General features: G+C 39.6%; 1 protein-coding gene across 2 annotated transcripts; it reads left to right on the forward strand.

The window, feature by feature from the left end:
* The first annotated feature begins 488 nt into the window (after nt 1-488).
* Nucleotides 489-8,517, forward strand: TIGD2 (tigger transposable element derived 2). 2 transcript variants are annotated; one of them, XM_020988304.2, is made up of 2 exons: nt 489-796; nt 1,037-8,517. In XM_020988304.2, exon 2 carries the CDS (start codon nt 2,268-2,270, stop codon nt 3,642-3,644), a length of 1,377 nt encoding a protein of 458 aa, XP_020843963.2. In that variant the 5' UTR covers nt 489-796; nt 1,037-2,267; the 3' UTR covers nt 3,645-8,517. The 2 variants fall into 2 exon arrangements, with proteins under 2 accessions (XP_020843963.2, XP_020843961.2); XM_020988302.2 differs by lacking the exon at nt 489-796 and adding an exon at nt 805-920.
* Nucleotides 8,518-13,325: the final 4,808 nt, after the last annotated feature.

Below are 13,325 nucleotides of genomic sequence, written 5' to 3' on the forward strand. Positions count from 1 at the left end.
GGAGAGCTGCACACGCCAAGGGGGTCCCCAGGGAGGGGCCGTGGAGACCCTTGTGGACGCCCTCTCTGCTGTTCCCCTCCCATACTCCCATCTCTCCACTTAGAGGGGCTGAATCAGGGCCTTACATCCCTCTGGTCGCCTTCCCCGCTTCCTGTTACTCCACTCGATTCACTACCTGCCTGAACCTCCCAAGTGTCACGTTAACCCAGAGCAGGGGAGAGGGGTGAAGGGAGTGGGGCCTCATGCGCACGCGCACTCCCAGCCCGCCGGCCCCGCCCCTCCGTGACTCTCCGTTTTGCTCACCCCTCTCTCTGCCCGCGGGACACACGCTAGCACCCGTTGCTGCCCGGCACGTCTTCCGCTTCTCCCCACCTCCTAGAGGCAATGTTCCTAAGGGATGCGTGCGCATTGCCTCCTCCTCGCCCCGCCCCTCCGATGACGGGCGGATGTGGGTGGGGCCTCGGCCTGCAGGCGGGAGGCGAGCTGGCCCCGCCCCTGCGTCCTCGGGGGCGCGCGCCCCTAATTCAGCGCCTTCCGGCTCCGGCGGCCACGTCGGGCTCGCGTCTGTCCCTGCTCGTCCGGAGGCCAGGCCTCCCCAGCCCCGCTCCGGCCGCTCCCCGGCTTCCGGGGCCCCTCGTACCAGGCCGCCTCGAGTTCGCTGGGGGTCTCCGGCGTCCGCGGAAGAGGACCCCGCCTGTCCCACCCCCCCGCAACCCTCCCCCAGCCCGGCGGGGAGGCGGGGCGCCGGCTCTGCCTAGCGCGGTTTCTCCCGTCGACCTCTTCTTGGCCGGAGGAGGTAGGCGCCCGAGGCCCGTCCGCCCCGCCGTGCTCGTGCCCGAGCCCGCGCGCGCGCTCGCTCCGCGCTCGTGCCCGCGGCCTCAGTCTGATGTAGGCATCAGTCTGATGTAGGCATCAGGCTGGTGAGTGTTGTGCTTTGTGCTAGCCGTAGTAGTGTAGTCGTTGCGCTCAGTGATGATAATTACGGTCCATGCTGCTGACACTGACGTTGAACAATGTTTTTGGTGTTTTTCTTTAGGTCTTGGAGGCTCAGAGTTTGTATTCAGCCCTCACAGCCATTCCCTCACTTGGCCCACGGAGGATCACCTTTCTCCTGGATCTTTGTAACACCTTCCTCATTGGCCTTCCTACCTTTCCCCTCTCCCCGCAGGTCCTCTTCGTGCTACCAACCTTGTCTTGGGTGCTTGCCTGCTTTGCCACGTGACAACACCTTTTCCCTACTTCCTCCTGGCCCAGTTGTCATGAGTGCCTAGCTGCAGCGAACCAAGCCCTCCCTTTGTTTCTTCTCAACTTATTTTTAAATTTCCATTTCTTACCCTTCAGAGAACAATAACCATTCAAACAACCTTTAAGAAACATGCTCTGCTTCCTATATAATCTTATGCCAAGCTGTATCACCCCCGCAGGAATCCCATCCTCTCTAAGGAAGTCTTTCATGACCAGAACCTGATAGACTTTTAGATCACATAGAAATACAGAAAAATTCTCCCAACGCATTTTGAGTGTTATATTCCAAGTCATCGTCCCAGCCCCTCCAAAATTTTCTATTAAATTACATTTCTCTTTGGGACGGGAAATCCAACATTAAATCTTTGTAGCAGAAACCAGTAAAGCATTGTTACTTCCAAATCTCTCTTTCCTCTCCCCCAACCCCCAGTCCAAGAAGGTAGCGCATGCTGAATTGAGAAGCAGAGAGGTACCAGGTAGAAGGTTTTGGCTATAATCGGAAACTGGGAAAATTTTTAAAAGAAACTACTTTTGGCAAGAGATAGCATTTCTTACCACGTTCCTTGGTGTTGGGCTTTGAGAGTAATATTCCAGCATCACAAAACATTTTTGTCAAAAAGCATTTATTAAAAGCGTGTATATTTCTCACTGCCCTACTGAGGCTCAGGAGTGAAGAGGAGAAAAAGAAGGACTTTAAAATTCTGTCATCTACTTTCTGCTGTCTTAGAAGTCCTGAATTGCCAAGAACTCAGAAAACGAATAAGGTCAGGATCCCATCTGTTGATTGTATTAAAATATATGGTTGGTTAAAATGTCTGGGGAAGCGTAAACGTGTAGTGTTGACAATTAAAGATAAACTTGACATCATAAAGAAACTTGAAGAAGGTAGCTCTTTCAAACGACTTTCAGTTGTTTATGGGATTGGTGAATCAACAGTTCGGGATATAAAAAAGAACAAAGAGAGAATTATAACTTATGCAAATAGTTCAGATCCAACAAGTGGTGTATCCAAACGCAAATCTATGAAGTCATCAACATATGAGGAACTTGATAGGGTTATGATAGAATGGTTCAACCAGCAAAGAAATGAGGGGATTCCGGTATCTGGAACAATTTGTGCCAAGCAAGCAAAATTCTTCTTTGATGCTTTGGGGATGGAAGGTGATTTTAATGCATCATCTGGCTGGCTAACCCGTTTTAAACAGCGGCATGGCATTCCAAAGGTTGCTGGTCAAGGTACAAAGTTAAGTGGTGGGGATGAAACAGCAGCCAGTGAGTTTTGCTGCAGCTTCAGGGAATTTGTTGAAAAAGAGAATCTACAACCTGAGCAGATTTATAGTGCTGACCAAACTGGATTATTTTGGAAGTGTCTACCATCAAGGACATTAGCTTTTGAAACAGAACACAGCACTTCTGGGTACAGGTCAAGCAGAGAGAGAATCATCATCATGTGTTGTGCTAATGCTACTGGTTTACACAAACTTAATCTTTGTGTAGTGGGGAAAGCAAAGAAACCCCGTTCATTTAAGGGAACTGAACCTTCCAACCTCCCTGTCTCTTACTTCAGTCAAAAAGGTGCATGGATAGAACGTCCTGTTTTCAGGCAGTGGTTTGACAAAAATTTTGTGCCACAGGTAAGAAAGAATTTAAAATCCAAAGGGTTGCTGGAAAAAGCAGTATTGCTTTTGGATTTTCCACCAGCTCATTCAGATGAAGAAATCTTGAGTTCAGATGATGGTAAAATATTTGTGAAATATTTGCCTCCTAATGTGACAGCTTTAATTCAACCAATGAGCCAAGGAATTTTAGCCACAGTGAAGAGGTATTACCGAGCAGGACTTCTTCAGAAATACATGGATGAAGGTATCGATCTTAAAATGTTTTGGAAGAACCTAACTGTGTTAGATGCTATTTATGAAGTGTCAAGGGCATGGAATATGGTAAAGTCAGTGACCATTACTCGAGCCTGGAATAAACTTTTCCCTAGTAGTGAGGAAAATATAGGCCTGAACTTTGATGAGGGAGCTATTTTAGCAGCTAACTTAGCCACAGTTTTACAGCATACAGAAGGTTGTGAAAATGTTGATATTGAAAACATTGAAGACTGGTTTGAAGCTGAGAATGCTGAGCCGAGTTATGATGTATTAACAGATAGTGAAGGGACACAAGGCCAGGTAGACCAAGCTGATCATGCAAGTAAAAATGAGGAGGTAGAGGAAACGGAGCTTATTTCACAAAGGCATATTAGCCATAAATCTGCTCTTGAGTGGACTGAGAATTTACTAGATTACCTGGAACAGCAGGATGATATGCTTCTGTCTGACAAACTGGTATTAAGAAGGCTTCGAACCACGATAAGAAAGAAACAGAAGACTCAAAATAATAACAAAAGTCAGTAACAGTATTTTTAAGTGTTTGTGACTTTGTGACTATTAACTTGCACTGAAGCTTCATTATTTAGTATTGTTAATTCCAAAGCCAAATACATTTTATAAATGGATTTAGGATTAGCAATGCCACTGCTTTCTTCCAGTACCACTGATCATTAAGAGTTAATCTGTAACCTTCCTGTTGTTTCTAAACTTTATTGTATTAATTACATCATGAGTCTCATGAGGCTGGTGATCTTGTGTCTTGTTTTGTACCCAGATGACATAGAGTCTAATATAGGGCCATTTACTTTTGGCTTCTCAATAAATACTAACTGAATTGTATATTCACTGACTTCAGTGAACTTTAGTTTTCAGTTTTAACATATAGGGTAAGTTTTTTATTCCCATGACATTTCTTTATAGGAATGCTTCAAACAACTCCGCAAGGATTTTTCTTTAAAATGTTCACCATTATAACAGCTGGATCAAAATGGTGGGAAAAGGCTGAAGTCTTCAAAATATGGAAAGACTGAAAAAGTGGTATTTAGAAAATCAGTAATCCAGCTTTGATGGAGGTGAATGAAGAAGCAGGATCAAAATGTCCCTTTCCTGAAACTGTTTTCATCTTCACCTCTGAGGGTGGAACTATTACATTATCCTGGGAATCCTTTATTGTGTCTACTGATCATACAGAATTAGTTTCTGATAAGTGGAATTGGGAATAGTGCATTATGGGTATGGGACTGATAGGAGAGGAAAAACATTTCTTCTCAGGCAGCATAAGCATAAAAGCTTCATTCACAACCAGATCATGCCAGCACAACTTCTCTTGCCATTTGCAGGCCTCTAACTCTTTAACACACCAGGCAGCTACTAATCAACAGGTTAGGGTAACTTGTGTAGGGAGAAACTGTCAGGAGAAAATGGTTAACAATTGGCAAATTTTAAGTTAGGGCTTATACTTAGACTGATAAAGAAGCTTAGCATTCAGTGTAAAGAGCCGTAGATTGAGAAAAATGATTTTGAATCCTGACTGAAAATTATTTTGGTATTAATGTTCTTGCCAAGAAAGTCAACATGATTTTATTTAAAATTTTATTTCCTGTATTAGGAAAGTAATTTTTTTGTGATATTCACAGTTCATTAAGCTGTCTAGTTTTTATTTTTTTTAACTTTTAAGTTCACCCAGAACACTGGGAATGTTGGTTGAAATTAGTTTGAGTCAAGTGGATTGCAATCTTGTTGGGAAGGCAGTAGGACTGGAGCTTTAGGATGTGGGGAAAGGATTGCATTATGAACGAAAACATCAGAAAAGAGCTTGGAAGCTAGTGGATATGATAACCAGGGCTAGCAAAGTGTACAACTCAAGTAGGAAGCCATTTCTTCATTTTCTAATTTGAGAGTTGTCACTGGGCCCCATTTGTACAAAAAAATCTTCCTAATCAACCTACTCCTTGTGGCTAAAATTTTCACCATTAATTTATTGGATAGTGATTGCACCAGTGGCACTTGCACAAATGCTGAAGTGTTGGATTGAAAAACATGGAACTGCTTTGAGTTATAAAGCATTTCTGTATGGTCTCTGGTAAAATACATGTTGTCTGAGGACAGAAATTGCATAGTTTAGTTTACCAGATTAGTTAGCTGTTAGAAGTCTGGAATGAGTGAGGCACAGGATAGGTAAGGTTTATGGGGAAAGGCTCAGAACATAGATATTAAGAAGCCCAAAGGCACTGGGTCTCTGTTGTAAGGGTTATCAAAAATAAGGTATGCCTTTCATTTCATGATTTTTCTTCTGATAGTGGTGGCAATATCCAACAACCTGTTGACTTGATAGGGTTGAGGGACTTTAATATAAAATGTTGCTATTTTTAAAGTATGTTCATTAAGCAATTTAGATTATCTGGTTTAGGAATACTAGCTGGAAAGAGATACTTGCAAAACAAGGAAGGTGGTCTCCATTGATGGGACTTGTTCACGTTTTAGATTGGGATTACTAGGAATTTGTAAAGAAAATTTCCTAAATCTAGGCTTGTGGGACTAGGAATGTGAGATGATTTCTATTATACCTGTACCCAGCTTTAGACATAAGTATTTATTATATTCGTTTAATAAGCTAAGGGGGGAAAAAACAACTAATAAGCTGTATTTATGTTAGAAGCTGGCCTTGAAGAATCATAGAGCTCAAAAACCATCTATCCAACCTTTCATTTTATGGATGAGAAAACTAAGTTCCTTGGAGATTTAAGTGACACACAGTCACACAGAAATTTCAGGTAGGATTTGAAGTCAGGCCCTCTTACTGCAATGCCTGTGTTTTTTCCTCTGTAACCTTGCTCTCTAAGAAGTAATATATAGGATATTTAGAAAAGGTTACTTTGGTATAGCTGTTATAGAAGTAGCTAAGTGTCATAGTGGAGTGAGAATTAGAGTTGGAATCAGGAAGATAAGTTTTAATCTTGCCTCTGACTCCTACTAGCTGTGTGACCCTAGGCTAGTCATGTAACTTTTCTTGACTTCAGTTTCCCTATCTGTATAATAGGGATAGTAGCTATATCATAGTGTTGTGAGCATCAGCTAAGATGATAAATGTACATCATTTTGCCATCCTTAAAGCATTAGGTAAGGTTAGCTATTATTACTATTATATTGCTAAATCTGAACCAAAATCAGTGTTTTGGAAGCACCATCATTTGGCATATTTTTAGTTCAAAAATGTGAAAATCAGCCATAATTGGTGTAATATTTTGTTATGATTTTTAAATGTGACAATAGTTTAATTGGTGTTGCTTGAATGGTTTATAAGACAGCAGTGCTGGAACATGAACTTTTACAAAAATTATAATAATAGCATTTATATTTATTTATGTATTTATTTATTTTAGGGAAGAGAGAGCTTTATTCTGTCCATGTGTTTTGTATACACATTCAATTTCAGCCCAACAGCCAATTGAAAAGTCCTTCATCATGATTCTGTAAGTGAACAGTCACAGGACACCAGATCCAAAATAGGAAGAGCCCTTCTATCACAATTCACATTCCCAAAAGCAGGATCATCAAGCCACCTTGAGTTGATGCACAACAGATATACGATATAAGCTCAATGAACTGTGTTTCCATTGGCCAGTAATACTTTTATTTTAATTTAATTTATTTATTTTTAGTTTTCAACATTCACTTCCATAAGATTTTGAGTTTTAAATTTTTTCTCCCTCCCATTTCCCCTTTACCCCGAGATAGCGTACAATCCAATATAGGCTCTACCTATACATTCATGTTAAACATATTTTCCCATTAGTCATGATGCAAAGAACAATTAGAACTATTTGGAGAAACCATGAGAATGAAGCAATAAAACAAAACAACAAAGGAAAAGGAGAGCAAATAGTATGCTTCCATCAGGCTCCATATTTCTTTCTCTGGGTGAGGATAGCAGTTTCCATCATGGATCTTTTGGGGTTGTCTTAGATTCTTGTGTTGCTCTGAAGAGCCAAGTCTGTCAAAGTCAGTCATCCCATGTGGCTATTACTGTGTACAGCGTTCACCTGGTTCTGCTCACGTCATTCAACATCAATTTATGTAAGTCTTTCCAAGTTTTTTGAAGTCCAACTGCACCTCATTTCTTATGGAACAATAGTATTCCATTACATTCATATACCACAACTTGTTCAGCCATTCCCCAACTGATGGGCATCCTCTGAATTTCCAATTCTTGCCATTACAGAAAGGGCTGCTATAAATATTTTTGGAGCATAATAGCTAGCATTCACATAGTGCTTTAAAGTTTGCTCAGCACTTTACAAATGTCTCATTTGATGCTCTGAGCAACCCTGGAAGATAAGTGCTATTATTATCTGCATTTTACAGACAAGGAACAGATTGAGAGAAGTTAAATGATTTGCCCACCAGTCACACAGCTAGTGAATTTTGGATAGGATCTGAATTAAAGTCTTCCTGACTCCCAAGTCCATCTGTGTTTCCTGTGCCTGCCTCTAACTGAAATATGGTTCTATTTAGCTAACCCATCACTGGACTTGTAATCAAGTGATCTTAAGACTCTTTTAAACAAAAATTTACCACATAACCCTTTTCCACATTTCGTGTCAGTGACATCTCAAACATACGGTGAGACAACAAATGGTGCAATGAATAGAAATTGGAATCAGGAGGAACTGAATTCAAATTTGACTTCAGACATTTAATTAAGTCACTTAACCTCTGACAACTTCCATTTCCTCATCTGTAAAATGGGGATGGTAATAACACTTACCTCTTGGACCAGGTTGTTCTGAGGGTAAAAAGAGAATAACTGTAAAGTGCTTTGCAAACCTTAAAGCACTTTTGAGTTTGATTTAAAAATACAAAAAGGTAAGTCAGACAGTAACACTGTAGCAATTGAACCTTTTAAAACAATAATACTGTAAATATATTTTTTCTTAGTTAGCAATATTTGTTTCAGGATAAGCAACCAGACTTTGGATATTAATATAAATTGCTAATGATGAAAGATATTTGCCTGATTTTTAAAAAATCCTTTTTGGCTTAACTAAATACATTTATGTGTCTTTGGAAATTAAAAGATTGTATTTTGTTGACATTTTAGTGTTTAAATGATCTAATTAAAACTGTAGCATGGTGTAGTAGGGTTGGGAAGACCTGTCTCTGACATATGTTAGATGTGTGTGATCGTGGACAAATTATTTAACTTATCAGTACATCAGACTACTCCAGTACCATGTTGTATATAAGTTGATAGTTATGCATCAGTGGAGAGGAATTTTCCCACACTAATAAAATCTCAGATCTGAACATGGCTCTCCCTCCCTAACTCCCCCCTCCCATTCAAACTGTACGTGTGTATGCTTACCTATAGTCCAACAATACAGATATTACACAGTGACTTTTGGTGCATTTATGTTTACTTTAATTGTAGAATTGGAGTCAGCATGGTACAATGGAAAGAACATTGGTTCTGGAGCAACAGGAATTGTGTTCAAGTTTTCAAGATGCTACCTATGTAATTTGGGGAAAAATCACTTAACCTCTGGGGGCCTCAGTTTCTTTACGTATAAAATGAGGGTTTGGATTAGATGACCCCTGAGGTCCAAATCTAGGCAGATCTTATAAAAATCCAGCTTTAGTTTCAGCCTAATATTGAGATAAGCTACCTATAGGACACCTAAATTACATTTATATTGTAGTAGGATATTCACCTTACTGTGAAGTAGGATTTCCCCCCGTACATTAAGCATATGAATACACATTTCTACTAAAATGTCTTAAGATAGTGTAACAATATTTGTGTACCAGCAAAAGCAGCTGTGTGGCACAGTGGACAGAGCACTGGGCCTGAGTCAGGAAAACCGAAATTCAAATCGGACGTCAGACACTTAGTAGCTGTGTGATCTTGAGCAAGTAACAACCATATTTGCCTCAGTTTCTGTCAAGTGAGCTGGGGAAGGAAATGGCAAACCGCTCCAGTCTCTTTGCCAAGAAAACTCCAAATGGTATCACAAAGAATCAGACACAACTGAAATGACTGAACAACAAAAAGACAACCCACCACAAGTCATCTGGATATTTAGTTTATAGTGAGATAATTTTGATAAAAAGAAATTTCTTACTTCATTTAAAAATAAAAAGAAACCTTGATAGAAGTTGCTTTCTGCATATTCTATATGACCTGACAAAATGATGGTAGTACTTTCTCCCTTTTCAATTTCCAGAATTTCTTTGTATAGATAGACATGTATGATAGTAAAGTCTTGCTAAATTAGACCAAAGTTAAAAAAAGTAGAATAAAAATTAATGAAATTTTGGACTTTTTTAAAAGAAATAAAACAACTCAAAAACATGGTCCTTTTCCCTGTCACTACCCCTCTTCTGCCCCTCCTCTTCTTTGTTTCATTGTCCTTGACTGAATATCTTAGGTATTTGAGACACTTCTCTCTGCTAATTCTTCAGTCCATCTGTCAGTATTGTGGACAAGTTGAGGAGCACAGGATACTGCACCACTTTTATTTTTGCAACAGCTGATTACTGGGGAATGCACTTGTGAAAGTAGAGGCGCACAGCCACTGAGACACAACTACTGAACTACGCTTTGTTAACAGTTTCATCCATACCAACTGAAAACACCCTTTCTCATCAGTGAAGCTAACAAAGCTTCATCTAGTGTTGAAGGAATGACAGCTGTTTTAACCACAGGAGACTGGGTTTAAAACAAGGAGTAAGGAGAAACTAGTAACCTGGAAAAGAATAGATGAAAATGGGAAGCATAGGTAGAATGAGAAGGCTGTGAAGAGAAAAAGCAAAAGTTTTACTTTTGTAATGGAAAGTTGCAATTAATTCAGGGTTCAAGGATCTATAACTAAAAGAATGTACACAAAGTGCAAAGATGGTTGGGGAAAAGAGGGGAAGAAAAAAGAACAGAAGGAACCAGAGTGAGGGAAAAAAATTGGGAGAGAAGTATAAAAGATAAATATGTCAGGAGAAAAAGGGAATCAGAGGAGATGTACTTGGGTAACCTTGGAGAACTTCCAGAGGCCTTAGTAATCACTAAGCCATCAGTCTGACCTTTCTCAGTCTTCTGGCATATTACTGTAAGATAAATAGCTAGATATTGAGGAACACTCCCTTATACTAATTGTTTTTGCTTATTCATCGCTTGTGGAATCAGTCACACTCACATTCTGAACCCAGGTAGTGGAATCAGAAAATTTAATTCATCCAAGAGAGAAACAGCTGTGATGGGAGAGTCAGAAGAGAGATTGGGGTGAACAGTGGCAGTATGCTGCACAATCCAAACAGAAAAGGGGACAGAATTAGGCCCCAAGGCCACCAAGACCTTGGAGGTGGTGAATGCCAGGAGATCAAGTGAAGGAAGAATGTCATGGACCAATAGAGGACCTTGTGGAAAATGATCTCAAGACTACTTTGGGGATTCCACCCATGTTAAGTTTTGTGGGGCAATGTACCATTCGCTCCCCGAGTCTCCACTGGTGGTAGGTGCTATGGTTCTATGCTTCAAAATGTTCTCTTGCCTTCAAAGCCAGTCGTTCTTGCTGCTTTTCTGTATGTGCTATCCAAATGTGCCTTCGCTGTACTCCTCAACCCTATTCTCTGTCCTGGGTTCTGATAGCTGTTAATTTTTGTCTCAAGGCTTCTGTTCCTTATAGGCTAGGTTCTCAACATGATAGGTATGATTCTTACCAAGGCTTCCTACTTGGAACCCCACTATCCACCTGTTTAATTTTGATGCTTTGTTAATAACACAGTTCCCTAACAACATCCTCCATTGAGACCTGTGTTATAGCTAAGAAAATAGATTAAACAAACGGGGTGTGGAAATCTATCTTACCCTACAGGAAAATAAAGGGGGAAGGGGGACAAGAGAGCAGGGGGTTGATAGAGGGCGTTGGGGATAATCAGAAGCAAACACTTCTGAGGAGGGACAGGGTTAAAAGAGAGAATAGAATAAACGAGGGGTAGGATGGGATGAAGAGAAATACAATTAGTTTTTCACAACATGTCTACTATGGAAGTGTTTTGCATGACTACACATTTATAACCTGTATCGAGATGCTTACCTTTTCAATGAGGGTGGGTGGGGAGGGAGGAAGGGAGAAAATTTGTAACCCAAAGTTTTAAAAACACATGTTAAAATTTTAAAAAAATTAAAAAAAAAAAAGAAAATAGGTTAAACAGCAATTGACAAGTGTCGTGGTTGATAGCATATACAATGGTTTGCACTGGTAGTTACTACTTTCTTTTTGAGAGGAGACAAGTATTTAATATGCCAACTTGTTCCAGACAAACAGTTGAGTTTCCTGACCCCCAACTCTGCATTTCTACCTTAACTTCAATAGCTAAAAATCCTTCCTTATTCTTAGGGTTATGACCCCTTGCTATCAAGGTTTCTTTGATCTAGTTAGATGCTTGGTCTGAGAATCTTCTAGCCTGGCCTATTTTGCTGTCCCCCAACTTAAATAGTAGTTTAATGGTATTTTTCAGGCATAAAATTGAGAAGGAAAGTGATTTAATGTGTAAGTTGAGTTTTATAGTAATCCCTAACTAAAAGATTTTCATATAATTTAGTTAGGATGACTTAGAATATAGTTGGATTTTTACAAAAGTTAATAATTTGAATTAGGTCCTTTGGGAGTATAGTTAGTTTGGAACACTTTTGAACACTTAGAACAAGCTAGGAAATGAAAAAAAGTGACAAAAAGTACAAAATAGAACTAAGTGCTTTATAGGAAAAAAATCTCAATATGCAATTAAGATTTGATACATGGAATTTCTAAAAAAGATATTTAAAGCATCTTTTCTTTCTGGTAGAAAAATAAGGCATATATTTTCTGTTATTCTTAGCATAAAAACAATCATGATATTTTATATTTTTAAATTCTTAAACCTAGTAGTACCCTAGTAAGTTGAGATTTTTTTTGTATACATGCTTCTTTTCATAGGATGCATCCTTAGAGGATTTTGTTTTTTGTAATATGATTATACAATTCAGTAATATTAATTAAACACTACTGTGTGCCAGGTACTATGCTCAGGGCCAGAAATATGATAATACAAATGAAATGGTTCCTTCTTTAAGGGAAATATATACAGATAAGTAAATGTAAGATAAATATGAAATAAAGTAATTTGGGGGAGGGAGAGAACAGCTAGAAGAATCCAGCAAGGTGTCTTGTAGGAGGTGTCACTTGAGCTGAGCCTTCAAGTTCAGGCTCTAGAGCACGATGGGGATCTGCAACTTTGAGGCCACCTGTGGCCTGCTAGGTCTTTGATGCAACCTTTTGACTGAGTCCAAGTTTTACAGAACAAATCCTTTTATGAAGGGGATTTGTTCTTTGAAGTTTGGATTCAGTCAAAGGGCCCCACTTGAGGATATGGAGGGCCACTTGTGGCCTCGAGGCCGCAGATTCCCCACCCCTGCTCTAGGAGTTTTAAGATAGAGATGGGGGTAAGCATTCCAGTCATGACATTGTGCAAAGACAATGGTGAGAGATGAAATGTCATATTTGGCAAACAGTAAGCAAGTCAGCTTGGCTGGAACATCGAGCTCATGAGGGTGCATAGGTAATGTTTATTCCAATCTGGGCTAGGGAAATGATATAGAATGGTAGATTCACCAAATTATTACTAACAAAGTCTTAAAAAATAAACTTTGAAATGGTAGACAGACATTCCCTACACAGGCAAATTCTAAGATAGTAAGGTTCTCCCACAGAACCATTCTCCCTCTACCCTACCAAATATATACAACCACACATGCTGCTATATATAGTGTGTATTCTTCATTCTATAGATGTATATATGTTAGGGAATTGTGTATATATAATGTATAAATGTCTATATGGTATGGAGGATATATATTAATATATTACATATATGTTTTATATATATATAGTATGGAAGAATACTTATATATATATATATGTGTGTGTGTGTGTGTGTGTGTGTACTTCACCTTCTGATTAGAGGGGAGTGGAAGGTGGATGTTGGAAAACTCCCAGATTCTCCATTATCTAAGGATGGCATCCTGAGATTTTATTTCCAATGTGCCTAATTTCCAGGAATTTATTTTTTATCACCAGAAACTTATCATTATGCAAGATAAAATCAATTCAGAAACTCACAGTTTCTTAGATATTTCCCGCCCTGGCTGCATAACTTTATTCCCTTGAGCTGAGT

This window comes from Phascolarctos cinereus, unplaced genomic scaffold (genome assembly GCF_003287225.1).
Source record: "Phascolarctos cinereus isolate Bilbo 61053 unplaced genomic scaffold, phaCin_HiC Scaffold_9;HRSCAF=440, whole genome shotgun sequence".
In the NCBI taxonomy this organism is placed as follows: domain Eukaryota; kingdom Metazoa; phylum Chordata; class Mammalia; order Diprotodontia; family Phascolarctidae; genus Phascolarctos; species Phascolarctos cinereus.

What these genes read in the sequence shown, in the direction of transcription:
- TIGD2 (XM_020988304.2), top strand. Translation starts at nt 2,268, where the DNA reads ATGAAGTCATCAACATATGAGGAACTTGATAGGGTTATGATAGAATGG.